This window comes from Rana temporaria, chromosome 9 (assembly GCF_905171775.1).
Source record: "Rana temporaria chromosome 9, aRanTem1.1, whole genome shotgun sequence".
Taxonomy (NCBI): domain Eukaryota; kingdom Metazoa; phylum Chordata; class Amphibia; order Anura; family Ranidae; genus Rana; species Rana temporaria.
In genome coordinates this window covers 177997769-178024931 of record NC_053497.1, presented here as the reverse complement: position 1 = coordinate 178024931, position 27163 = coordinate 177997769, and the positions used below count along the sequence as shown (strand labels likewise).

Sequence of the window (27163 nt, the reverse complement as noted above, 5' to 3'; positions counted from 1 at the left end):
AATGTAAACATCCCCTGTAATAGGAATAGTGTGTAACAGGTCCTCTTTAAGGAGAGAGGCGGGGTCAATAAGACCTCACATCTCTCCTCCAGGCTGGAGAGTTTTTTTTTACTTACGGGTACCCGGGGCGTGACGTCATCACATGGCGCCCGAGCCTCCGACGGTCATAGAGATGACTGGTGACCATCTGGTCACCAGTCATCTCTATGCTTCACATCCGGCGGACGGGCCCCCGATGGCACGGGAGAGCCCAGAGAAGCACCGGATGGCGGCGGGAGGGGGGGGGATGTCCCCTCATAAGAACGATCAAGCGGTGGAACCACTGCTATGATCGTTCTTAGGGTGCGCAGGATCGCCGCCGGAAGAAAATGATATATGAATCGTGCCTCTAGGTGCAGGCATCATTCAGATATCCCCGCACAAAGTACAGGACGTCATATGACGTCCACCCGGGATAGGAGATCCCCTTTTTGGACGTCATATGACGGCGTTCGGTTTTACCACTTAACCCCCGGACCATATTGCTGCCCAAAGACCAGAACCCTTTTTGCGATTCGGCACTGCAACGCTTTAACTAACAATTGCGCGGTCGTGCGACATGGCTCCCAAACAAAATTGGCGTCCTTTTTTCCCCACAAATAGAGCTTTCTTTTGGTGGTATTTGATCACCTCTGCGGTTTTTAGTTTTTGCGCTATAAACAAAAATAGAGCGACAATTTTGAAAAAAAATTATATTTTTTTCCTTTTTGCTATAATAAATATCCCCCAAAAAAATATAAAAAAACTATTTTTTTCCTCAGTTTAGGACGATACGTATTCTTCTATATATTTTTTGTAAAAAAAAAAAAAATCGCAATAAGAGTTTATTGATTGGTTTGCGCAAAAGTTATAGCGTTTACAAAATAGGGGGTAATTTTATGGCATTTTTATTAATATTTTTTTTTACTAGTAATGGCGGTGATCAGCGATTTTCTTTCAGTACTGCGACATTATGGCGGACACTTTTGACACATTTTTGGGACCATTGGCATTTTTATAGCGATCAGTGCTATAAAATGCATTGGATTACTATAAAAATGCCACTGGCAGTGAAGGGGTTAACACTAGGGGGCGGGGAAGGGGTTAAGTATGTTCCCTTGGTGTGTTCTAACTGAAGGGGGGGTGGGACTCACTAGGGGAAATGACAGATTGCTGTTCATACATTGACCCGCTGTTCATACATGAACAGAAGATCAGCATTTCGCCCCCTGACAGGACCGGGCTCTGTAACGAGCGATCGCGGGTGCCCGGCGGCGATCACGCGCGCGGGGGTCGGGGCGAGTGGGGGGCACGCGCGCGGGGGTCGGGGCGAGTGGGGGGCACGCGCCCCTAGTGGCCTGCGCGAGAGCCGACGTTATATTACGTGCTCTCGCGCAGGGGAGCCGACTTGCCGCCGTAAAACGACGGTGGGCGGTCGGCATGTGGTTAAACATTTAGTTTTGTTTGCTTTTAACATTACATTTTAGAAAAGCAAGTAATTTCCTTAAAGTAGGGTCCCACTCAAAAAAGTGGAACTTCCGCTTATCTGCGCCCCCCCCCTTCGAATGCCACATTTGGCACTTTTCAGGGAAGAGGAGGGAGATGGGTACCCGTTTATGACAGGTACCGTTCCCCCACTTCCGGAGACGGCGCAGCCTCTTTGAAGTTTGGCCTCCCTCCTCCACCGACGGGCTGCACTGCCGGGCCCATCCTCCTTGGGACACAAAGGACATGCTGGTAGTTCCAGTGTTCCTCAATGGGTGAAAAACCAAATAGATTTTGTGGGATTCATTTTTAGGAGTTTTAAAAGTTTGGGTGAAAACCGGGAGAGAAAGGCTCCGAGCAGCTTTATAACCAGGAAAAAAACGGCACGCTGAAATTCTACGAGCGTGACGAGTTCCGCCGTTCTATGAGCAGGCGCCTTTTTCTTTTACATCATTCTTCTCCACTTATGAAACAATAAGCGTCTTCATAACGGTTCCATTATCACAGCTTCTCACAGTGCGTTTTCCTCGCCAGATAAAATATTCTATATAATTTAGATACAATAAAATAAACTGCATTTAATTAAACAGTCTGCTAATATTCTTCTCCCTTCTAATTACCACATTGGATGAAATAATCACAATGATAACGGTATATAAATTAAACATAATGAATGATCGTTAGAGTTTTTAATTTCATTTATAAAAAAAAAATTTAAAGCAAATTCCAACCTAAAATAAGATAAAAAAAATGAAGAATAGCCAAATAAGAGACTAAATGAAAAAAAAAAAATTCTTGCAATATGCACCTTCAATCCAGAGATTGCCCCCTGCAGTACTATTTTTCCTGTGATAAGATGTCCTCCGCCAGATGGCCAGCGTCACTCAACCCACTTCCTCTGAGCCCAGGCTGTCACGTACCCGTCCTTCGCCTTTACGGCACATTGGCTGAATACACAACCCTTGTGTAAAAAGCGTTCAGTCTGTTGTGTTGCTATGGCTATTAAAGCGGAGGTTCACACTAAAACATTTTTGTTAACATTACATTGTGTTCACTTGCAACATTGACAGTATGCGTTTTTTATTTTGCTGTACATACCGTCGTATAGCTATTCCCACCCCCCCCCCCCGGCTTTCGGGTAGTGGCTTTCGCGGGACTGGCCGTTCCTATGCAGCAGGTAAGTGATTGACGTGATGACAAAAACTACCCCCCGTCGCATAAGGAGCATCACGAGTTGCCGAAGGAAGCCGAGCGTCGGTGCGCAGGCGCCGTATAGAGCCGACTCGCCGTTGGCACAGGGTGACTTGGACATAAGAGGTGCATTGGGAGCTGAAACAAGGGCTACCCAACCTTAATATACGCCACAGAGGTTTTTATGCTTCCTTGCTTTTACTGCAAAGAACCTTAAAACAAAACAAAAACATCCACATGACCTTCAAGGGACAGCCTATTTGGACCATCTCTTGTCAATATCATCAAAAGATGCTACTGGTGGCAAAAGCACCCATCTTCTTCAGGAGAAGAGACCTAGAGAACACACTGCAGAGTCTTGCCCTTCATTAGGTTTATCATTCCTCGACTCAACAGAACACTCTGAGAACCCCCAAAGCTTGGACTGTGGTCCACCAACACGGCCTAGCTCTCAAAGTCTGACAAATCCTCAAAAAAGCCTTCCTCTAAATGAAGAGTACTCCATCTGGTGGTCAGCATCATTCAACCCACTTACTTTGATGCCAGACTGTCATGGACCTGGGATCTGGTCCAGACTGGTGAAACCATGTCTCTATGGATCTGGTCCAGACTGGTGAAACCATGTCTCTATGGATCTGGTCCAGACTGGTGAAACCATGTCTCTATGGATCTGGTCCAGACTGGTGAAACCATGTCTCTATGGATCTGGTCCAGACTGGTGAAACCATGTCTCTATGGATCTGGTCCAGACTGGTGAAACCACGTCTCTATGGATCTGGTCCAGACTGGTGAAACCACGTCTCTATGGATCTGGTCCAGACTGGTGAAACCGTGTCTCTATGGATCTGGTCCAGACTGGTAAAACCGTGTCTCTATGGATCTGGTCCAGACTGGTGAAACCGTGTCTCTATGGATCTGGTCCAGACTGGTCACACCGTGTCTCTATGGATCTGGTCCAGACTGGTGAAACCATGTCTCTATGGATCTGGTCCAGACTGGTGAAACCACGTCTCTTTGGATCTGGTCCAGACTGGTGAAACCGTGTCTCTATGGATCTGGTCCAGACTGGTGAAACCGTGTCTCTATGGATCTGGTCCAGACTGGTGAAACCGTGTCTCTATGGATCTGGTCCAGACTGGTCACACCGTGTCTCTATGGATCTGGTCCAGACTGGTCAAACCATATCTTTATAGAGCTAGTCCAGACTGGTCATACCATGTCTCTATGGATCTGGTCCAGACTGGTCAAACCACGTCTCTATGGATCTGGTCCAGACTGGTCAAACCACGTCTCTATGGATCTGGTCCAGACTGGTCAAACCACGTCTCTATGGATCTGGTCCAGACTGGTCAAACCACGTCTCTATGGATCTGGTCCAGACTGGTCAAAACACGTCTCTATGGATCTGGTCCAGACTGGTCAAAACCACGTCTCTATGGATATGGTCCAGACTGGTCAAAACCACGTCTCTATGGATCTGGTCCAGACTGGTGAAACCGTGTCTCTATGGATCTGGTCCAGACTGGTGAAACCGTGTCTCTATGGATCTGGTCCAGACTGGTCACACCGTGTCTCTAATGGTTTGACCAGTCTGGACCAGATCCAATCTTTATAGAGCTAGTCCAGACTGGTCATACCACGTCTCTATGGATCTGGTCCAGACTGGTCAAACCACGTCTCTATGGATCTGGTCCAGACTGGTCAAACCACGTCTCTATGGATCTGGTCCAGACTGGTCAAACCACGTCTCTATGGATCTGGTCCAGACTGGTCAAACCACGTCTCTATGGATCTGGTCCAGACTGGTCAAACCACGTCTCTATGGATCTGGTCCAGACTGGTCAAACCACGTCTCTATGGATCTGGTCCAGACTGGTCAAACCACGTCTCTATGGATCTGGTCCAGACTGGTCAAACCACGTCTCTATGGATCTGGTCCAGACTGGTCAAACCACGTCTCTATGGATCTGGTCCAGACTGGTCAAACCACGTCTCTATGGATCTGGTCCAGACTGGTCAAACCACGTCTCTATGGATCTGGTCCAGACTGGTCAAACCACGTCTCTATGGATCGGGTCCAGACTGGTCAAACCACGTCTCTATGGATCTGGTCCAGACTGGTCAAACCACGTCTCTATGGATCTGGTCCAGACTGGTCAAACCACATCTCTATGGATCTGGTCCAGACTGGTCAAACCACGTCTCTATGGATCTGGTCCAGACTGGTCAAACCACGTCTCTATGGATCTGGTCCAGACTGGTCAAACCACGTCTCTATGGATATGGTCCAGACTGGTCAAACCACGTCTCTATGGATATGGTCCAGACTGGTCAAACCACGTCTCTATGGATATGGTCCAGACTGGTCAAACCACGTCTCTATGGATCGGGTCCAGACTGGTCAAACCACGTCTCTATGGATCGGGTCCAGACTGGTCAAACCACGTCTCAATGGATCGGGTCCAGACTGGTCAAACCACTTCTCTATGGATCGGGTCCAGACTGGTCAAACCACTTCTCTATGGATCGGGTCCAGACTGGTCAAACCACGTCTCTATGGATCGGGTCCAGACTGGTCAAACCACGTCTCTATGGATCGGGTCCAGACTGGTCAAACCACGTCTCTATGGATCGGGTCCAGACTGGTCAAACCACGTCTCTATGGATCGGGTCCAGACTGGTCAAACCACGTCTCTATGGATCGGGTCCAGACTGGTCAAACCACGTCTCTATAGATCTGGTCCAGACTGGTCAAACCACGTCTCTATAAATCTGGTCCAGACTGGTCAAACCATGTCTCTATGGATCTGGTCCAGACTGGTCAATACACGTCTCTATGGATCTGGTCCAGACTGGTCAAAACACGTCTCTATGGATCTGGTCCAGACTGGTCAAAACCACGTCTCTATGGATCTGGTCCAGACTGGTCAAACCACGTCTCTATGGATATGGTCCAGACTGGTCAAACCACGTCTCTATGGATATGGTCCAGACTGGTCAAACCACGTCTCTATGGATCTGGTCCAGACTGGTCAAACCACGTGTCTCTATGGATTTGGTCCAGACTGGTCAAACCACGTCTCTATGGATATGGTTCAGATTGGTCAAACAACGAGTCTCTATGGATCTGGTCCAGATTGGTCAAACCACGTGTCTCTATGGATCTGGCCCAGACTGGTCAAACCATGTCTCTATGGATCTGGTCCAGACTGGTCAAACCACGTCTCTATGGATCTGGTCCAGACTGGTCAAACCACGTCTCTATGGTAGGGTCCAGACTGGTCAAACCACGTCTCTATGGTAGGGTCCAGACTGGTCAAACCACGTCTCTATGGATAGGGTCCAGACTGGTCAAACCACGTCTCTATGGATAGGGTCCAGACTGGTCAAACCACGTCTCTATGGATAGGGTCCAGACTGGTCAAACCACGTCTCTATGGATAGGGTCCAGACTGGTCAAACCACGTCTCTATGGATAGGGTCCAGACTGGTCAAACCACGTCTCTGTGGATTTGGTCCAGACTAGTCATACCATGTCTATTTATTTAAAAAATATATTTGGACAGCAAAACATTCCAGTAATAACTCAGAAGAACAGCTCACTGAAAAATCACACCACAGCTTCCCTTTAAAGAAACAAATGTAGCAAGCGTTGTTGGTCTGTAATCAGTTCTGCCATGACAGGTCGACTTTGACAAGTATTATTCAGCCGTCATTTGATCCCTGAACTAGAAGTCAACCATTGTTTATTGATGTGCGGACGGACACGGTGGTGTCATTGGAGGCATCGCTCGGGGCCTATTCTGTGCTGTATTCTGCTCAGTCAACCGACAACCTGCAAACAACAACAAAACTGAGGACACAAGAAGCTCCGGCTGGGTGATGGAACCTGCACTGGATGGGCTGCGTCAAAAAGGAGCCTGCCAACTTCCGAACAGGCCCTCCTTGCCCAGCATGCCGACGCTGTACCCAACGGGCTGGACGAAAAAGCCAGTAAAATGCAGATCAGGCTTTTAATTTAGGCTAATGCTGTCGGGTTAATGACGATTTGGGTTTGATAGAGCGCTGGCTGCACGACTTTGTGCTGAACGCGCCTTTCCGCCCGGACGCACAATCACTTTTCGTGTGTAACAACTGGTGATGTGCACCAGACAGACGGAATTATAAATAGCAGGCAGATTGCATTTTATTGAACGTTTTGCATCTTTTTTAACCACATCAATACTGGCCACTTTCGCCCCCTTCCTTCCCAGACCAAATTTCAGCGCTCTCGCACTTTCAATGACAATTGCACGGTCATGCAACGCTGTACCCAAATGAAATTTTTATCATTGTGGCAGCCTGGGTTTAGAGGAGGAAGTGGGTTGAAGCCAGGGGAGGGCTGGCAGCCTTAGGCCTGCGGGGCAAGTCCAGTCAAGTGGCCCATAGAGCGTGGAAAAGTGATGGATCGAGGAAAACAGTCTAAGATTTTTCAAGATCGCAAGAGTCCGCACAGAGGCCCCCCTTACATCAGAGTCTGCACAGAGGCCCCCCTTACATCAGAGTCTGCACAGACCCCATATACATCAGATCTGATGTAAGGGGTGTTCTGCGAAACTTGATTTAAGGGTGCATGCTGTGGACTATTGTGTAAAGAGGGTCTCTGCTCACCAAAGCCTGCCCCCCTCCCCTTTTTTCAAAGTCCACAGGGCACCCCTTTTTATACACTGGGAGGCAGGAGAGACTAGAGATGGTGAGCTTACCAGGATGGAGGCTGAGGCACAGGCAGGCTGTCTGATGCTTTTTTGGGTTTAAACTTCCTGTCCAGTGCCCACACATGCCTGGGGAGTGTGGGCAGGGCAGACTCAGAAGGAGGAGGAGCAGATGAGCTCTATCTCTCCTCGTGTCTGTGCAGAGAGAGAAGGGGATGTCAGCGCTGGTGTGCGCTGAGGCCGAGCTATGTGTGAGACGAGACATAGCTCAGCTCTGCAGCCATCTTCCTCGGAGCTGACACAGGCACGGCTGCACAGTGGGAGGTGAGCAGCGGCCGTGACCTGTGTTACCAGAGCTCCAGCAGGCATATTCCTGCTCTGCAAAAACAGCATTTGGTAGTGGCGGCCGGTGGCTGTGCATAGTGTCACCAGCCCGGGGGGAGATTTCCACCCTGTCCCCCCTGCCAGCCCTCCCCTGGTTGAAGCATGCTGGCTGTCACTAGGAGGACATCTAGTGGTGGAATAAAATGGTTAAATGCTCGCCAAGTCTTTGGGGGGTTGGGGAAATGGTCCAGGATCCCCCCCCCTCCCCAAACAGTGTTCTTGTCCCAGCTGTTCAGAATATACTACAGAAAAGGTAGTTACACAACCAGCGATCCCATTCAAGAAAAGAGGATAGCTGCCGCTGGTCTTACTAACAGGATATGCAGGATATTGAGCCACGTAAATGGGACAACAGCTAAAGAACAATTCCTAATTAAAAACAGACTCCATGTTGATGCAAGGTAGGAGAAGACCGATGCAAAAGGTGTTTTAAAAATGGAGGTCCACACAAAAATGGAACCTCCGCTTTTCGGAACCCCCCCGGTGTAACATTTGGCACCTTTCAGGGCGGAGGAGGTGCAGATACCTGTATAATATTATAGGTATAGGTATTTGCACCCACTTCCGGGCATAGACTCTCGAGTCACGCCCTCCCCCCGCTGTCTTCTGGGAAACACACAGGTCCCAGAAGATAACGGGGACCAGTTAGGACGCGCAGCGCGACTCGCACATGCGCAGTAGGGAACCGGGAAGTGAAGCCGCAACGCTTCATTTCCTGATTCCCTCACCGAGGATGGTGGCGAGGGCAGCCGAGAACCGAGCGATTGCTAGGCTTCGGCTGCCGACATCGCGGGCACCCTGGACAGGTAAGTGTCCATTTTTTAAAAATCAGCAGCTGCAGTATTTGTAGCTTCTGGCTTTTAATATTTTTTTCAGGCGGATTTAGGCGGACCTCCACTTTAATACTCCCGAGCGGAGTTCGGCTTCCAGTCTAGACAGGTTCTCTTTGATCCAGAGGGTTGAAGATCTGTACAAGCCATAGACCGCCCTGCTCATTGGGTGATATACGACTTTTATACACAATATTCTTATTTCTGTCATGGTGCTGCCCTCGCCAGACGCCCGCTGCACTACTTTTATATCCGGCGGTTGCTAACATGACACATTACACAATGTAAGAGATTGATGGTTTACATAAAACAACAAAACCGGCATTTGTTTGAGAAGTGCCAAGCGCGTTCCCCGGCAGTGCTTGCGCCGCCTAGTTTATGCGGAAGGGTCATAATATTTACGAGTAAATTTCCTCAAGGACTGGCTGGCCGCGACGGCGGAGGAGAATATTACCGAGTATAAACAACACCTGTTACCTCGGGGGCCGCCATTTGAATGTGCCAATAAATACCGAGACTTGGTAGTCGGGAAATTTTCACTTTGCGGCGGTGGCCGTCGTTGTAAAAAACAGATGCAGAGCGTTATAGAAAGTGTCAGTGATGAACTCAATGTGAGAGAGAGTGGAGGGACAAAATGTTATGGTGGGATGAGGGCGGTATTTCAATATGCTGGCCGGACTCCCAAAGATGTCACGGCCAAAACGATGTACTGAAAGGGCATCTACAAACTAAACTTTTTGTTTTTCCATTTGGGACGAAGAAGGTAAAAGGTTAAAGGCGGTCAGGTGTTTTTATCAAAGTTTTACTGGGGAGTTTTTTTCTTCACTTCTTGTTTTTCGGACACAACAGGAAAAGAGAAAAGCTCCTTGGAAGGGTTTCCATGTAGGACCAAGTTCCACAGGGACCTTCACTTACCTTCCCCGCCGCAGGACTGTCAAAAAACAGACAGCCCAATCTTCACCCATCACGGTGGGCTAAGTCAGTAGACCTTCAGGGACCGGGTTCCAGCTAGGATTTCCACTCCCCTGAACCTGTACCGCATCCTGCCAGAAACTCTTGGTATTTGGGATGACCAACGTACTGGAACCCAGGATCCAGCCCGTCATGGACCTTGGAATGCAGAAGTGTTCCTCCTTGAAATCTGTTACACAGTAGGGGGGTCTTCTTCCCTGTCTTAAGGCTCCAGACGGCTCCATTGTTCTGTGTCTGGCTATTGTGTACATTGGTTGCCCCCTGGGGCTTCGGTCTCATTACACAAAGCAGTCCCTCTATTCAAGCTATCGGACCAATCCCTGCTGAAACCATTCTCAAGTCCTCATTTGCATAGCTAGGAGGACCTGAAGGAGAACTACATGTACTTTACAATTGACCAATAGGAAAGCGGTTGTTGGGGGCGGGATGTTCCAAATTCTGTATAAAAGTGTGTTGTGTGCTTCCAATAAAGGTCTTCCTGTTTGAACCTACATACAGCCTGCCTGGTGTTTGTTCTAATGGATTCCGAACGGCACATAGCTGTAGTTCGGATCCCGGAGCCTTGGATGACCGAACCATCAGACGTTGCGATCTGCAAGCTGACTCAATAGTAGCAGGGGCGTGTCGGGAGAGCGGAAGCGAGCGAGCAAGGGTCTCGTTACATTGGTTGGCAGCGGTGGGATTTGCTCTCCAGTTACTGGGACACTCCAAACCACCACAATGAATGACCAGCTATGCAGCAGAGCCACACTGAAAGACTTACTTGAGAGCCGTCTGGAGCCTTAAGACAGGGCAGAAGACCCCCCACTGTGTAACAGATTTCAAGGAGGAACACTTCTGCATTCCAAGGTCTATGACAAAGCCCTCCTAGGAGAGGCATTACAGGCAAAACCTTGTTCTTCACCGAAGGTCCGGGTACCGTCCACTTTGGTCTCAATGGCACTTTGTACAGATCCGGAATAACTTGCTTGGCCCACAAAAGGAACCTTCAGCGTAGCTTCTCATAACCGTGGCCAACACCTTAGACACTGGAGAAAAAAAAAACTGAGGTACTCCCAGTATGGGAGGGGTTATATAGGGGAGGGGACTTCCTGTCTTGGGTGTGCCAGTGTCCAGCACCTGAAGGTAGGCATATAACCCACATAGTTATTACTATGCCACTCTGTGTCCCGTGAGGTACAAAAAAGAAATTGGATTTTTGTACTCACCATAAAATCCTTTTCTCCGAGGTTCATTGAAGGGCACAGCCAAATCATTAGACAGATGACTGCTTCCATCCGTCTTTGCATGAGAGTTCTGAGCATCATGGTCACTTCCTTTGAAGCGGTTGCTTATGCACAACATCATTGCAGTGTACCTGTCGTGTCGCGGGCGTACATTTTTCAAAAGTCGCGGCTTCCGCCTGGTCCGCGATAGGCATTTGACACTGTGTTCTGCTAACGCCTGTCACGATCAGGCGTCGGGCTTGAAGACCAATTGCAATAGCAGTGGCAGGACAGGCATACATGCAGTCACTTCTGGCAGGTGACACAGGCTCCCCTGAGGTGCGGAGTCTAAGTACTAGCTGGTTTTCCCCAGAGCTCCTGATGGTGGAGATGGATTTAGCTGCAAGCTGGGTGTGAGCAAGCCGGGGTACAGTAGCGGATAAACAGACAAGGATGAAACAGCAGCGTGGTCAGTAAACAAGCCAAGGGACCAATCACAAGGGGCTGCAGGTTGGGATCAAGCAGCAGAGTAGTCCAAGAACAGGCCGAGGGTCAAACACGGGTGGTTGTAGGTACAGATTGCAGCAGGAAGGACAACAGCAAGGCACTGGCACGGAAGGAATTATCCTGATTCCTGTTCCGTTTACCCGACCCGGCTTGTCTCTGACGCTCCTGCTCTCTGCCTGCACCCGACCCGGCTTGTTTGACCCTTCCCCCTGCCTGCCGCTCCTGCTACCTCGCTGCCAGCCCAATACCGACCCGGCCTGCACCTTGACCTTGCTCCTGCCTCCGCTTTGGTTCCTGACGTGCCCGATAGTGTATGACCCGGCTTGCCTACTACTGCCGACAGCTGCTCCTGGGCCTCTCCTGCACCAGTGTTCTCCTGCGATCCCTTCAGCGACTCCAGCCCAGCGACACACCAGCGATCCTGCCAGGCACTCGTGCGACTTTGCACTCTTGAGCCTCCTGTCTGCTCTATCAGGGGCTCGGAGTCAGATTTGTAAGGGAGGCCGTCCTCCGCACATCAGGCTCTACCGCCAGGGTCGTGACACTAATGGATCAGATAGGTTTATCCAGCACATCAGGCAGGGAACTGTCCAGCATCTCAGATAGCTCAGTGGGAAGAGTCAATGCCAGACACAGAGGCGGTCCCAAGGTCAAGCCCAGGTCCTGACAAAGCCTATCACAGAGGTCCTCTCATCCTCTGACTTTACCAGCAGACACTGTGTTCAGTGATTCGCCTATCATGGACGTCCTCTTGTCCGAGGATGAAAGAAGGTCCGTGATTGGCGGAACACTGAACACAGTGTCTGCTGGGAAGGCTGCACAGTGAGAATGGGCACAGTAAGGCTGCAATGGGCACAGTCAGGATACAATGGGCACAATGAGGTTGCAAATGGGCACAGTGAAGCTGCAAATGGGCATTGTTGGCCCTCTTCTCCGCTTACAGTAGCTGCTGCATTCTCACCCTAGGCTTATACTCGAGTCAATATGTTTTCCCAGTTTGTGGTAAAATTAGGTGCCTCGGCTTATATTCGAGTATATACGGTACCTCTCACTACCAACAAAAGGATTTTGTACCAAGTATTAACCACTTAACGACCGCCGCACGCCGATATACGTCAGCAGAATGGCACGGCTGGGCAGATGGACGTACCGGTGCGTCCTTTACATCTACCCAACCGTGGGTCGCGATCCGAAGCTCCGGAAACGCGAGACCCGCAGATCCGATCGCCGCTGGGGTCCCGCGATCGGTCCCCGGAACTGAAGAACGGGGAGAGCCGCGTGTAAAAACGGCTTCCCCTTGCTTCACTGTGGCGGCTGCATCGATCGTGTCATCCCCTTTATAGGGAGACACAATCGATGACGTCACTCCTACAGCCACACACCCCTACAGTTGTAAACACACACTAGGTGAAACATAACCCCTTCAGCGCCCCCTGTGGTTAACTCCCAAACTGCAACTGTCATTTCCACAATAAAGAATGCAATTTAAAATGCATTTTTTGCTGTGAAAATGACAATGGTCCCAAAAAGGTGTCAAAATTGTGCAAAAGTTTCCGCCATAATGTCGCTGTCATGAAAAAAAAAATCGCTGATCGCCATCAGTAGTAAAAAAAAAAAAATAAAAAAAAAATTATAAAAATGCAATAAAACTATCCTCTATTTTGTAAACGCTATAAATTTTGCGCAAACCAACCGATAAACGCTTATTGTGATTTTTTTTTACCAAAAACAGGTAGAAGAATACGTATCGGCCTAAACTGAGGAAAAAAAATAATTTTTATATATGTTTTTGGGGGATATTTATTATAGCAAAAAGTTAAAAATATTGCATTTTTTTCAAAATTTACGCTCTATTTTTGTTTATAGCGCAAAAAATAAAAACCGCAGAAGTGATCAAATACCACCAAAAGAAAGCTCTATTCGTGGGGAAAAAAGGACGCCAATTTTGTTTGGGAGCCATGTCGCATGACCGCGCAATTGTCAGTTAAAGCGACGCAGTGCCGAATCGCAAAACCTTGCCTGGGCATTTAGCTGCCTAAAGGTACAGGGCTTAAAGGGGTGGTTCCCCCTAAAACAAATTTCTAACAATACATTCGGAAGACTGCTTACACTGCGGGTAGGCTGGCTTTTGTTTTGTTTTTTTTCGTACATACCTCGATATCGCCGTGTCATCCCTCGGGTTCCGGGTATGAGTCTTGCTGGACCTAGTTGATTGACGTTCCTCCGACCGGCGCATACTGCGCGTCACGACTTTCCGACAGAAGCTGAACGTCATTGCGCAAGGGCCGTATAGAGTCGGCTCTATACGGCGCCTGCGCAGCGACGTTCGGCTTCTTTCGGAAAGTCGTGACGTCAAGTATGCGTCGGTCGGAGGAACGTCAATCAACTAGGAACGCCCACCGCCAGAAGACTCATACCCGGAAGTCGGGGGATGAAACGGCGATATCGAGGTATGTACGAAAAAAAAAAAAAACAGCCTACCCGCAGTGTAAGCAGTCTTCCGAATGTATTGTTAGAGATTTGTTTTAGGGGAAACCACCCCTTTAAGCCCCGGACCTTTAGGCAGCTAAATGCCCAGGCCAGGTTTTGCGATTCGGCACTGCGTCGCTTTAACTGACAATTGCACGGTCATGCGACATGGCTCCCAAACAAAATTGGCGTCCTTTTTTTCCCACAAATAGAGCAGTCTTCCAAATGTATTGTTAGACATGTGTTTTAAGGGAGAACCACCCCTTTAAGTGGTTAATGCATAGAATTGCATTAGAATGCATATAATGCATGAAGGTGAAAAAACATGAACCTTTACAACCCCTTTAAAGATTTTTAGCGCTCTGAACAAATCTAGCCACGAAACACGGAACGGTTGAACACGACTTACTTGGAATACGAGAAAACTTCAACATTTCGGACAGTCCCGCCCCTTCGGTTTAGAGGAACGATTCCTTCATTTTCCAGAACATGTTCCTTGCCGGCGTCGGGCTCTTCACTGGCGACATCCCTCTGCTGATCAGCGGAAAAAGATTTAGTAAACCGGCAATCTAAGCAATTCAGACAAGATCTTTGAGTCCTTTAAGCTAACAATCTATAACAAGTTTCCAGTGATGATAATGTGACACTTACCTTGTGCTCATCAATCCAGGACTGTAAACCCGAAAATGTGAAACTGGCCCAGTTCCCACCGTAATAATTCCTTCTGCAAGGTAAAAGAAAAAAAAGTTAAAAGGATCTATAAAAGAAAAAAGAAAAAAAAAACTCCTTTGCAATTAATTCCCAACTGTCGGAGAGAGTTAAGTATGGCCATGATTTGTATCCAAAGAGAAATATTAAAAAGAGAGAGAGAGACAAAGAATTCGCTTACAATACATCACTCCGCGCCGGAGATTAACGGTTATGTATCTTGGCCCGGATTACGCTATAGGTGTATTCCTTGACCAAAGTACATATATTCAAATATCATCATAGAACATAGAATATACGGGGCGCTACCGAAGGAGAAAACGCGTTTGATAAAAGTGCAGACGTCGAATAAAAAAACGGCGCCGCTCATCTTTTGTTCTTGTCTTTGGGGCCCATTTTTTTTTAAAAAAAAAGGTCGATAATTCGCCCTTTTAATATGAAATATCAGTCCTGACAGTTTGGTGGGTTTCTAAAGCTCCTCCGGGACACTTTTCTACTCGCCGTCACCCCGAAAAAAATATCTACTTCGAAGATATTCACCAATTTTATTCATGATTTCCCCCCTAGTTTCCCCCCCCCCAATGAAAATTTTGTGAAGAATTACCATCTGTGGCAAGTTTAGAGGCACAATTGGGTAGAACACTTGTGCAGCGCTAGTTATGAAAGCTTGTACAGTAAAACCTTGGATTGTGAGCAGAATTTGTTCAACCTTGGATTGCAAGCAGAATTTGGTTAACCGTGGATTGCGAGCAAAAAAATTGTTCAACCTTGGAGTAATGCTCTACCCAGAGTCTTGAATTCTGCTCGTCTTGCAAGGAAACGCTTGCAAATCGAGTCAGGATTTTTTTTTTTTTTTTTTTTCGTATAGCCAATTCTGGTAAACCGCATTACTCACAATCCGAGGTTCCACTGTGATCTTAACTACTTGCCGATCGCACTATAGCCCAACGGCGGCTACAGCGTGGTCATCCGGTTCTGGGAGGACGTCATACGCGCCCGCTGCTAGGTACGGGCGGTGCACTCTTGTGTTCGGCAGTGTCCTCAGGACCCTGCTGAACACAGATTGAGGTAAAGAGCCAATCAGCGGCTCTCTACCACATGATCAACTGTGTCCAATCAAAGCTAATCACAATGTCAACAGATGTCGGTTACTGTCTCTCTTCATCGCTCCTCCTCACGCTGTCAGTGTGTGGAGAAGAGAAAAAAAGCTGATAAATCAGCTTCTGCCAATCTGTGCCCACCACTGTTGACCATCAGAGCCCATCAAAGCCGCCCATCAAAGTCGCCCATCAGAGCCGCCCATCAGAGCCGCCCATCAGAGCCGCCCCAACAGTCACGTCCAACAGTGACGTCCAACAGTGACGTCCAACAGTGACGTCCAACAGTGACGTCCAACAGTGACGTCCAACAGTGACGTCCAACAGTGACGTCCAACAGTGACGTCCAACAGTGACGTCCAACAGTGACGACCAACAGTGACGACCAACAGTGACGACCAACAGTGACGTCCAACAGAGCCCAACAGTGACGTCCAACAGAGCCCAACAGTGACGTCCAACAGAGCCCAACCGTGACGTCCAACAGAGCCCAACCGTGACGTCCAACAGAGCCCAACCGTGACGTCCAACAGAGCCCAACCGTGACGTCCAACAGAGCCCAACCGTGACGTCCAACAGAGCCCAACCGTGACGTCCAACAGAGCCCAACCGTGACGTCCAACAGAGCCCAACCGTGACGTCCAACAGAGCCCAACCGTGACGTCCAACAGAGCCCAACCGTGACGTCCAACAGAGCCCAACCGTGACGTCCAACAGAGCCCAACCGTGACGTCCAACAGAGCCCAACCGTGACGTCCAACAGAGCCCAACCGTGACGTCCAACAGAGCCCAACCGTGACGTCCAACAGAGCCCAACCGTGACGTCCAACAGAGCCCAACCGTGACGTCCAACAGAGCCCAACCGTGACGTCCAACAGAGCCCAACCGTGACGTCCAACAGAGCCCAACCGTGACGTCCAACAGAGCCCAACCGTGACGTCCAACAGAGCCCAACCGTGACGTCCAACAGAGCCCAACCGTGACGTCCAACAGAGCCCAACCGTGACGTCCAACAGAGCCCAACCGTGACGTCCAACAGAGCCCAACCGTGACGTCCAACAGAGCCCAACCGTGACGTCCAACAGAGCCCAACCGTGACGTCCAACAGAGCCCAACCGTGACGTCCAACAGAGCCCAACCGTGACGTCCAACAGAGCCCAACCGTGACGTCCAACAGAGCCCAACCGTGACGTCCAACAGAGCCCAACCGTGACGTCCAACAGAGCCCAACCGTGACGTCCAACAGAGCCCAACCGTGACGTCCAACAGAGCCCAACCGTGACGTCCAACAGAGCCCAACCGTGACGTCCAACAGAGCCCAACCGTGACGTCCAACAGAGCCCAACCGTGACGTCCAACAGAGCCCAACCGTGACGTCCAACAGAGCCCAACCGTGACGTCCAACAGAGCCCAACCGTGACGTCCAACAGAGCCCAACCGTGACGTCCAACAGAGCCCAACCGTGACGTCCAACAGAGCCCAACCGTGACGTCCAACAGAGCCCAACCGTGACGTCCAACAGAGCCCAACCGTGACGTCCCATCAGAGCCCAACAGTGACGTCCCATCAGAGCCCAACAGTGCCGTCCCATCAGAGCACAACAGTGCTGTCCATCAGCGCACACCAGTGAAAGAAAAACTACCCGTTTGCATAATTCGATAAGAGAATTTTTTTAATTCTTTTTTTAATAATTTATTCTAAATAAATAAATCAAAGAAGAAGATGCAGCTTCCATTATGAACAAATATTTACTGATGCAAATACCTTGTGCTGCTTTATTAATAATAAAAAAAAAAGGTCTTGGCCCGTTCTCTTTCGGGGAAATTCAGACCCCTCTCTCCGCCCTGAGAACTGGAATTATCAGCTCACACTTATGACAAGTCCCAGACAATAAGAGCAATGGGGTAAAAGAAATTTCACTGAGCAAACCAACAAATTACTGTGGGAACCAGATTCATTTCAAACAATTAAAAAAAAAAAAAAAAGGGAGGAAGAAGGGGTCACAAACAACTTCCCTCCGGCGCGTTTACTGTCCTCTCCGAGCTCCGGCCCCTCGAACGCCCATCTCGGTGTTTTGAATTGCAAATTACTTTTCTAAATCACTCAGTGTCTATCTTCGAAATTCCGCATGTCAACATCTCATTAATATCTGCGGCAAACGTGAATTCTTTTTTTTTTTCTTTCAAAAGCGGCAAAAGACTCGACTTATTGAGACGGATAGCTGGCACACACAGGCGGGTCTCCTTCAATTACGAGTTGGCAGAAGCGGACTTTAGGTTCAAATCAGCGAGCAAGAATTTATGACAAGCTGGCAATCAAGGGCTCGTTCTGAATGAGATTAGCTGCTGATTTTTTTATTTATTTTTTGGCGAATTTGGAGCGGCTCGGTATAAATCAAAAAAGGCGCAACTCAGTTCTTTTCTAATGGACCTGGCCCGTTATTTATCAGAAGTCAGCGGCGCCATTTAGCAATTCACATTTCCGGTTAAAAAGGATAATAACTGTATTATGATCTCCCTCTGCCGCACTTTGACATTCGCTTTCCGCAACACTCCCCAGGCCTCTTTGCCTCTTTTTAACCACTTAAAGCGGTTGTATACCCGCAATTTTTTTTTTTTTTTACAGCTGTAAGGCAAAAGCCATAATGAGCTAGTATGCAACGCATACTAGTTCATTATGAAATACTTACCTTAAAACGAGGTGAAGAAAACTTACCTGATCCACGCCGAGCGAGATGTCATCTTGCCTCGGCGTGTCTTCCGGGTATCGCCGCTCCAGCGCGGTGAGATTTCATTCCGGCCAGGGTCCGGCGGCTGCCGGCCCTTTAGCCGAGGATCCCCGCTGCGCATGCCCGCTACAATCAGTGGCGCATTGCGAGGGGAAGATCTCCTAAACCGTACAGGTTTAGGAGATATTCTTTATACCTACAGGTAAGACTTATTATAGGCTTACCTGTAGGTAAAAGTGGTAGTAAAGTCTTTACTACCACTTTAACTACTTGCCGACCTGCCGCTGTCGTTTTACGGCGTCAGGTTGGCTCCCCTGCGCGAGAGCCCGTAGCTCTACGTCGGCTCTCTCGCAGGCCACTAGGAGCCCCCCGCTCGCCCCCGAGTCCCGTGCCCGATCGCCGCCGGGCACCCGCCATTGCTCGTTACAGAGCGGGGACCGGGAGCTGTGGGTGTAAACACACAGCTCCCGGTCCTGTCAGCAGGGGAAATGCTGATCTTCTGTTCATACAATGTATGAACAGCGATCAGTCATTTCCCCTAGTGAGTCCCACCTCCCCTACAGTTAGAACACACCCAGGGAACATACTTAACCCCTCCCCCGCCCCCTAGTGTTAACCCCTTCACTGCCAGTGGCATTTTTATAGTAATCCAATGCATTTTTATAGCACTGATCGCTATAAAAATGCCGATGGTCCCAAAAATGTGTCAAAAGTGTCCGAAGTGTCCGCCATAACATCGCAGTACCGAAAAAAAAAAAAAAAAAAAAAAAAAAAAAAAAAAAAAATCGCTGATCGCCGCTAGTAAAAATAAAATATTAATAAAAATACCCCCTATTTTGTAAACACTATAACTTTTGCGCAAACCAATCAATAAACGCTTATTGCGATTTTTTTGACGAAAAATAGGTAGAAGAATACGTATCGGCCTAAACTGAGGAAAAAAAACGTTTTTTTTTTTTTATATATATTTTTGGGGGATATTTATTACATCAAAAAGGAAAAAATATTCATTTTTTTTTCAAAATTGTCGCTCCATTTTTGTTTATAGCGCAAAAAATTTAAACCCTAGAGATGATCAAATACCACCAAAAGAAAGCTCTATTTGTGGGAAAAAAAGGACGACAATTTTATTTGGGAGCCACGTCACACGACCGCGCAATCGTCAGTTAAAGTGACGCAGTCCCGAAACGCAAAAAGTGCTCTGGTCTTTGGGCAGCAATATGGTCCGGGGGTTAAGTGGTTAAGGACTGAGCCTCTTTCTGAAATTTGTTGTTTACAAGTTAAATAAAACATTTTTTGCTCAAAAATTACTTATAATTCCCTAAAAAATAAAATTCTAACACCCTAGAGAATAACATGGCAGTCACTGCAATACGTTATGTCACACCGTATTTGTGCACTTTTTTGGGGGAAAAATACACTTTTTTTAATTAAAAAAATTAGACAACAGTAAAGTTAGCCCAAATTTTTATTTATTTTTTTATATTGTGAAAGATACATTTTACGCCGAGTAAAATGATACCCAACGTGTCATGCTTCAAGATTGCGCCCGCTCGTGTTATGGCGACAAACTTTTACCCTTAAAAATCTCCGTAGGCGACACTTAAAATTTTTTACAGGTTGCATGTTTTCAGTTACAGAGGGGGTCTAGGGCTAGAATTATTGCTCTCGCTCTACCGATTGCGGCGATACCTCACATGTGTGGTTTGAACACCGTTTTCATATGCGGGTGCTGCTCACGTATGCGTTCGCTTCTGCTTGGTGGGAACGGGGCACGTTTAAAATGTTGATTTTATTTTTTTTTACCTATTTTTTTTTTCTTATTTATTTTATTTTATTTATTTTTTTACACAAAAAAAAAAAAAAAAACATTGTGTAACTTTTATTCCTATTACAAGGAATGTAAACATCCCCTGTAATAGAAAAAAGCATGACAGGTCCTCTTAAATATGAGATCTGGGGGTCGAAAAGACTTCACATCTCATAATTACACTAAAATGCAATAAATAAAAAAATTGTGTAATTTGAAAAAAAAATAAAAAAAATGGCTCTTTAAGAGCTATGGGCGGAAGTGATGTTTTGACGCCGCTTCCGCCCTGCTATGGTATGGAGACGGGTGGAGGCCACCTTGCCCTCACTCATTTCCATGGCATTTTTTGCCATCTGGCACTGTGCTATTTTAACCAGCAAATGCGCAGTCATGCAACACTCTGAGCAAATTAAATTGATATCATGTTTTTTTTTAACACAAATCAAGCTTTCTTTTGGTTTGATCACCACCGTTTTTTTCATTATATAAAAACGAAAAATGCCTGAAGATAGTGAAAATAAATAAATAATTATTTTCTACGGTCTGATAGATTTTATATATATATATATATATATAATATAAAAAAAAAATCTTCATATATTTAGGCCAAAATGTATTCTGCTACATGTCTTTGGTGAAAGAGAAATCACAATAAGTGTCTATTGATTAATCGGTTTGTATGAAAGTCATATAGTCTGCAAACTATGATCTATATATTTGAAAATCCTGATGTACTGACTAAATATCGAATGAAAAAATTAAATATAAAATACATAGAAAAATGTAAAAAAATTATTATTAGCGCAAACTGTTGGCGCTATATAAATCCTGTTTAATAATATTATTATATATATATATATATATATATATATATATATATATATATATATATATATATATATATATATATATATATATATATATTTTTTTTTAATAATAATAATATTATTATTTATATATTAGTTTTTTACATACTGTCACCAGCGCAGTACAGCGTCATCATATGACTGGTGTGGTGGCGATTAGAAAAACTCACTGGTGACAGTATGAAAAATAAAATAAAAATTTCTAATAATTTTTTATTCGTTTTTTTTTTTTGTACTTTTTTTTTTTCCTTAACATACTCTCATCAGAGCAGTTCAGGGTGACCATAGTAACAATGTAGCGTGCTCATTGCATTAGTGCCCACTACACAGTAACATGGTGACAACGCAAAAGCATAACTGGGGGACATAGTATTCTCTTCTTAGAATACCGATGGTGAGAACCCCTCATAATGGGAACAGCGGGTGTACAGACCTGGTAACTCAGCACAGGGATGGTGAGAACCCCTCATAATGGGCACAGCAGGTGTACAGACCTGGTAACTCAGCACAGGGATGGTGGGAACTCCTCATAATGGGCACAGCGGGTGTACAGACCCGGGAACTCAGCACAGGGATGGTGGGAACTCCTCATAATGGGCACAGCGGGTGTACAGACCCGGGAACTCAGCACAGGGATGGAGGGAACCCCTCATAATGGGCACAGCGGGTGTACAGACCTGGGAACTCAGCACAGGGATGGTGGGAACCCCTCATAATGGGCACAGCGGGTGTACAGACCCAGGAACTCAGCACAGGGATGGTGGGAACCCCTCATAATGGGCACAGCGGGTGTACAGACCCGGGAACTCAGCACAGGGATGGTGGGAACCCCTCATAATGGGAACAGCGGGTGTACAGACCTGGTAACTCAGCACAGGGATGGTGGGAACTCCTCATAATGGGCACAGCGGGTGTACAGACCCGGGAACTCAGCACAGGGATGGTGGGAACTCCTCATAATGGGCACAGCGGGTGTACAGACCCGGGAACTCAGCACAGGGATGGAGGGAACCCCTCATAATGGGCACAGCGGGTGTACAGACCTGGGAACTCAGCACAGGGATGGTGGGAACCCCTCATAATGGGCACAGCGGGTGTACAGACCCAGGAACTCAGCACAGGGATGGTGGGAACCCCTCATAATGGGCACAGCAGGTGTACAGACCCGGGAACTCGACACAGGGATGGTGGGAACCCCTCATAATGGGCACAGCAGGTGTACAGACCCGGGAACTCAGCACAGGGATGGTGGGAACCCCTCATAATGGGCACAGCGGGTGTACAGACCCGGGAACTCAGCACAGGGATGGTGGGAACCCCTCATAATGGGCACAGCGGGTGTACAGATCCGGGAACTCAGCACAGGGATGGTGGGAACCCCTCATAATGGGCACAGCAGGTGTACAGACCCGGGAACTCAGCACAGGGATGGTGGGAACCCCTCATAATGGGCACAGCGGGTGTACAGACACGGTAACTCAGCACAGGGATGGTGGGAACCCCTCATAATGGGCACAGCAGGTGTACAGACCCGGGAACTCAGCACAGGGATGGTGGGAACCCCTCATAATGGGCACAGCGGGTGTACAGATCCGGGAACTCAGCACAGGGATGGTGGGAACCCCTCATAATGGGCACAGCAGGTGTACAGACCCGGGAACTCAGCACAGGGATGGTGGGAACCCCTCATAATGGGCACAGCGGGTGTACAGATCCGGGAACTCAGCACAGGGATGGTGAGAACCCCTCATAATGGGAACAGCGGGTGTACAGACCTGGTAACTCAGCACAGGGATGGTGGGAACCCCTCATAATGGGCACAGCGGGTGTACAGACCCGGGAACTCAGCACAGGGATGGTGGGAACTCCTCATAATGGGCACAGCGGGTGTACAGACCCGGGAACTCAGCACAGGGATGGAGGGAACCCCTCATAATGGGCACAGCGGGTGTACAGACCTGGGAACTCAGCACAGGGATGGTGGGAACCCCTCATAATGGGCACAGCGGGTGTACAGACCCAGGAACTCAGCACAGGGATGGTGGGAACCCCTCATAATGGGCACAGCAGGTGTACAGACCCGGGAACTCGACACAGGGATGGTGGGAACCCCTCATAATGGGCACAGCAGGTGTACAGACCCGGGAACTCAGCACAGGGATGGTGGGAACCCCTCATAATGGGCACAGCGGGTGTACAGACCCGGGAACTCAGCACAGGGATGGTGGGAACCCCTCATAATGGGCACAGCGGGTGTACAGATCCGGGAACTCAGCACAGGGATGGTGGGAACCCCTCATAATGGGCACAGCAGGTGTACAGACCCGGGAACTCAGCACAGGGATGGTGGGAACCCCTCATAATGGGCACAGCGGGTGTACAGACACGGTAACTCAGCACAGGGATGGTGGGAACCCCTCATAATGGGCACAGCAGGTGTACAGACCCGGGAACTCAGCACAGGGATGGTGGGAACCCCTCATAATGGGCACAGCGGGTGTACAGATCCGGGAACTCAGCACAGGGATGGTGGGAACCCCTCATAATGGGCACAGCAGGTGTACAGACCCGGGAACTCAGCACAGGGATGGTGGGAACCCCTCATAATGGGCACAGCGGGTGTACAGACCCGGTAACTCAGCACAGGGATGGTGGGAACCCCTCATAATGGGCACAGCAGGTGTACAGACCCGGGAACTCAGCACAGGGATGGTGGGAACCCCTCATAATGGGCACAGCGGGTGTACAGACCCGGGAACTCAGCACAGGGATAGTGGGAACCCCTCATAATGGGCACAGCGGGTGTACAGACCCGGGAACTCAGCACAGGGATAGTGGGAACCCCTCATAATGGGCACAGCGGGTGTACAGACCCGGGAACTCAGCACAGGGATAGTGGGAACCCCTCATAATGGGGCACAGCGGGTGTACAGAGTCATTAGAAAACATGCAGTTCAGGAAGACTTACGCATCCAGATGGAGGACTCGCTGTCCTATTCTAGAGCAGGCAGCTGCTACAATGGACTCCGGCAGACCTGCGATAAAGAAGAAGAATAATAATAATTAGTAGAAATGATTTAGAAACCTTCCTCTCCTATATAATGATGTCACGTTGGGTAGAGGCAATTTGCGGAGTAGAACCTTGATAAGAGCCCCTCGTCCTCCGGCGGTAATCTGGATAATTAGGATTATGTCGTTAGGCTGTTATTAGCCAATTGATCCGAACAGATGACATGATCGGTGTCTATGGTGGAGATCGGCTGCTCTCATACCAGAACAGATTCTCTATTACAAATCGCCATTTAGTTTGATCGTCATTTTCTGTCACAGTGAAAGTAAAAAAAAAAACATCCCTGAATGGAACAGTTCGGCAGGACAACGATTAAATAACGAGATCGCTGTGCATGCCGCGATACGAGACCATTTGGGCAAAGGGTGGATTTTAATTCGGAGTTGCGCAATGGTTACTTTTATTCAAGCACAGATACAGGTGTGTCAGGTGCAGAATGGAGGCGGGGCATGTGCAAAGGAAGGCGGGGCCCACCGGCACCTTGCTTAACTAATTGCCTACCAGGCCAATTCTCTCCTACATGTAAAAAAAAAGTTTTTTTTTTTCAAAAAAATTACTCAAATCCAATATATATAAAAAATGTGTATGTACAAATATAAATAACTTTTTTTTTTTTTTAATATATACTATAATATATATTTTTTTATATGTACATATACACATTTTTAATATATATATATATATATATATATATATATATATATATATATATATATATATATATATATATATATATATATATATATATATATTCACAAGGCAATGGAGAACTGCACACGGTATATAACGAGTGCCAGCAAACAGGTATATATATATATATATAATGTGTATATAAATAAAAAAAAATATTGTATTTATACATATACACACATATATATGTGTATAAGTATTAATAAAATATATATATATAAAAAAAAATTATATATATATATATACACACACACACACACACACATATATATATATATATATATATTTTTTTTTACATATACACATTTATATATATTTTTTTACATATACACATTTATATATATATATATTTTTTACATATACACATATATATATATATATATATATAAATGTGTATATGTAAAAAAAATATATATATATAAATGTGTATATGTAAAAAAATATATATAAATGTGTATATGTAAAAAAATATATATAAATGTGTATATGTAAAAAAATATATATAAATGTGTATATGTAAAAAAAAAAAATATAAATGTGTATATGTAAAAAAATATACAAAAATATATATATCACACACACAAATATAAATAAAAAATACAGGCTGCTCTGAGAAAAAGATGGTGTGGTTGTTTCTAGAAGAAGAATACGACGATACTTGAACAAAAATGAGCTGCTTGGCCGAGTTGACAGAAAGAAGCCTTTACTGCGCCAATCCCACAAAAATCCCAGTTAAAATATGGGCGACGATACTTTGACACGCTTCACAGCTTCTGGCACACTAATCTAGAGTGACGAGACCAAAATAAGGGTCTACGATCACAACCATAAGTGCAATGCTTATTGAGAGGGATCAACAAAGCCTAGAGCGACAAGAATACCATCCCTACTGTGAAGCATGGTGGTGGCCCAGTGGTTATGTTATGGGAGGATGTGAGCTCTAAAAGGCACAGGCAATCTTTTGAAATTTAATGGCAAGATGAATGCAGTATGTTATCAAAAAATACTGGCAGACAATTTGCATTCTTTATGGGAGGCTCTTGGACTTTCCAACACGACAATGACCCTAAGCACAAGGCCAAGGTGACCCTCCAGTGGTTACAGCAGAAAAATCTGAAGGTACTGGAGTGGCCATCGCAGTCTCCTGACCAGAATATCTTAGAGCCACTCTCAAACGTGCGATTCATGCAAGACACCCAAAGACTTTGCCTGACCTGGAGACATTCTGCCAAGATGGATGGGCAGCACTACCACTTGCAAGAATTCAGGGCCTCCCCTAAAGCTACAGTCAGTCATGGGACACTCCAATGCCAGGTCCTCTCCAGTTTGCAGGAAGTGGGGGTCCTTCTTTGGGGGTGCCCACAACTAGTCACATTACTGCCTACATGACTTGGGCATTTCCTATTGACTGCCAAGTGGCACGGCCATCCCAGCATCCAGAAGAGAAGTCTGCGAGGATGAAGTCAGCATGAGGAGACTGTCAGGGACTTGCCAGTAGGCACATATCTGCAGCACTGGATTAGCGGCGCCTAGAATGTTGCTTCACAAAAAAAAGATAACACTAGAACAGGGGTGTCCAACCGGTGGCCCGCGGGCCACTTGTAACCCACAGCGCACTCTGATGTGACCCGCCACATCTTGCTCCTAGATGGTGGGTCGGCAAGCCCAGATCACGGGTTCCCGCCCGCCATCTCCAAGCATCAGCGCGAAGAACAGAGCCGAAGCTAAAGGAAGCAGAGCCGATGCTTCCTGTATAGTGCCGGCTCCTTCACAGGCGGAGTGATACCAAATGTACTCCGTCTGTGATAGGAAGCATCGGCGGCTCTGCTCTCTACTGCAGCTGCATGCTTCCGTCACACTGATGCTCGGGGATGGCAGGTCGGGACACGGGACCCCGCAATCTAGGAGAGCAGCCATCAGAACCAGCCACCAGTGCCAGCAGTACCAGTACTAGGGGTGCAACGGATAGTCATTGATCCGTGATCCGAAAGGGTCAACGTCCGCGGATCGGCACACCACGTGATCCACGGATTGAGGCCATAGGAAAGGCCGCAGGTTCGGCCTAGCTCCGGAGCGGCAGCCATCTTGGTACACCCGGCGGCGACCTAGGTGAGCTTCCCAGAGCTGGGGAGACGAGGACGCGACAGTGGCGGGAGACGAGGACGCGACAGTGGCGGGAGACGAGGACGCGACAGTGGCGGGAGACGAGGACGCGACAGTGGCGGGAGACGAGGACGCGACAGTGGCGGGAGACGAGGACGCGACAGTGGCGGGAGACGAGGACGCGACAGTGGCGGGAGACTAGGACGCGACAGTGGCGGGAGACTAGGACGCGACAGTGGCGGGAGACTAGGACGCGACAGTGGCGGGAGACGAGGACGCGACAGTGGCGGGAGACGAGGACGCGACAGTGGCGGGAGACGAGGACGCGACAGTGGGGAC

General features: G+C 47.6%; 1 protein-coding gene across 2 annotated transcripts in view; it reads right to left on the bottom strand.

Moving 5' to 3' along the window:
• Positions 1 to 27163, bottom strand: part of CHM (CHM Rab escort protein) — a 126505-nt gene that overhangs the window by 88191 nt on the left and 11151 nt on the right. The window contains exons 2-4 of one of the 2 annotated variants that reach the window (XM_040325042.1): positions 23930 to 23996; positions 14404 to 14476; positions 14162 to 14286 (exon numbers count right to left, since the gene is read on the bottom strand). In XM_040325042.1, the coding sequence (XP_040180976.1) occupies positions 14162 to 14286; positions 14404 to 14476; positions 23930 to 23996 (265 nt within the window). The remainder of the gene's footprint in view (positions 1 to 14161; positions 14287 to 14403; positions 14477 to 23929; positions 23997 to 27163) is intronic. The other variant, XM_040325043.1, reaches the window with a different exon arrangement.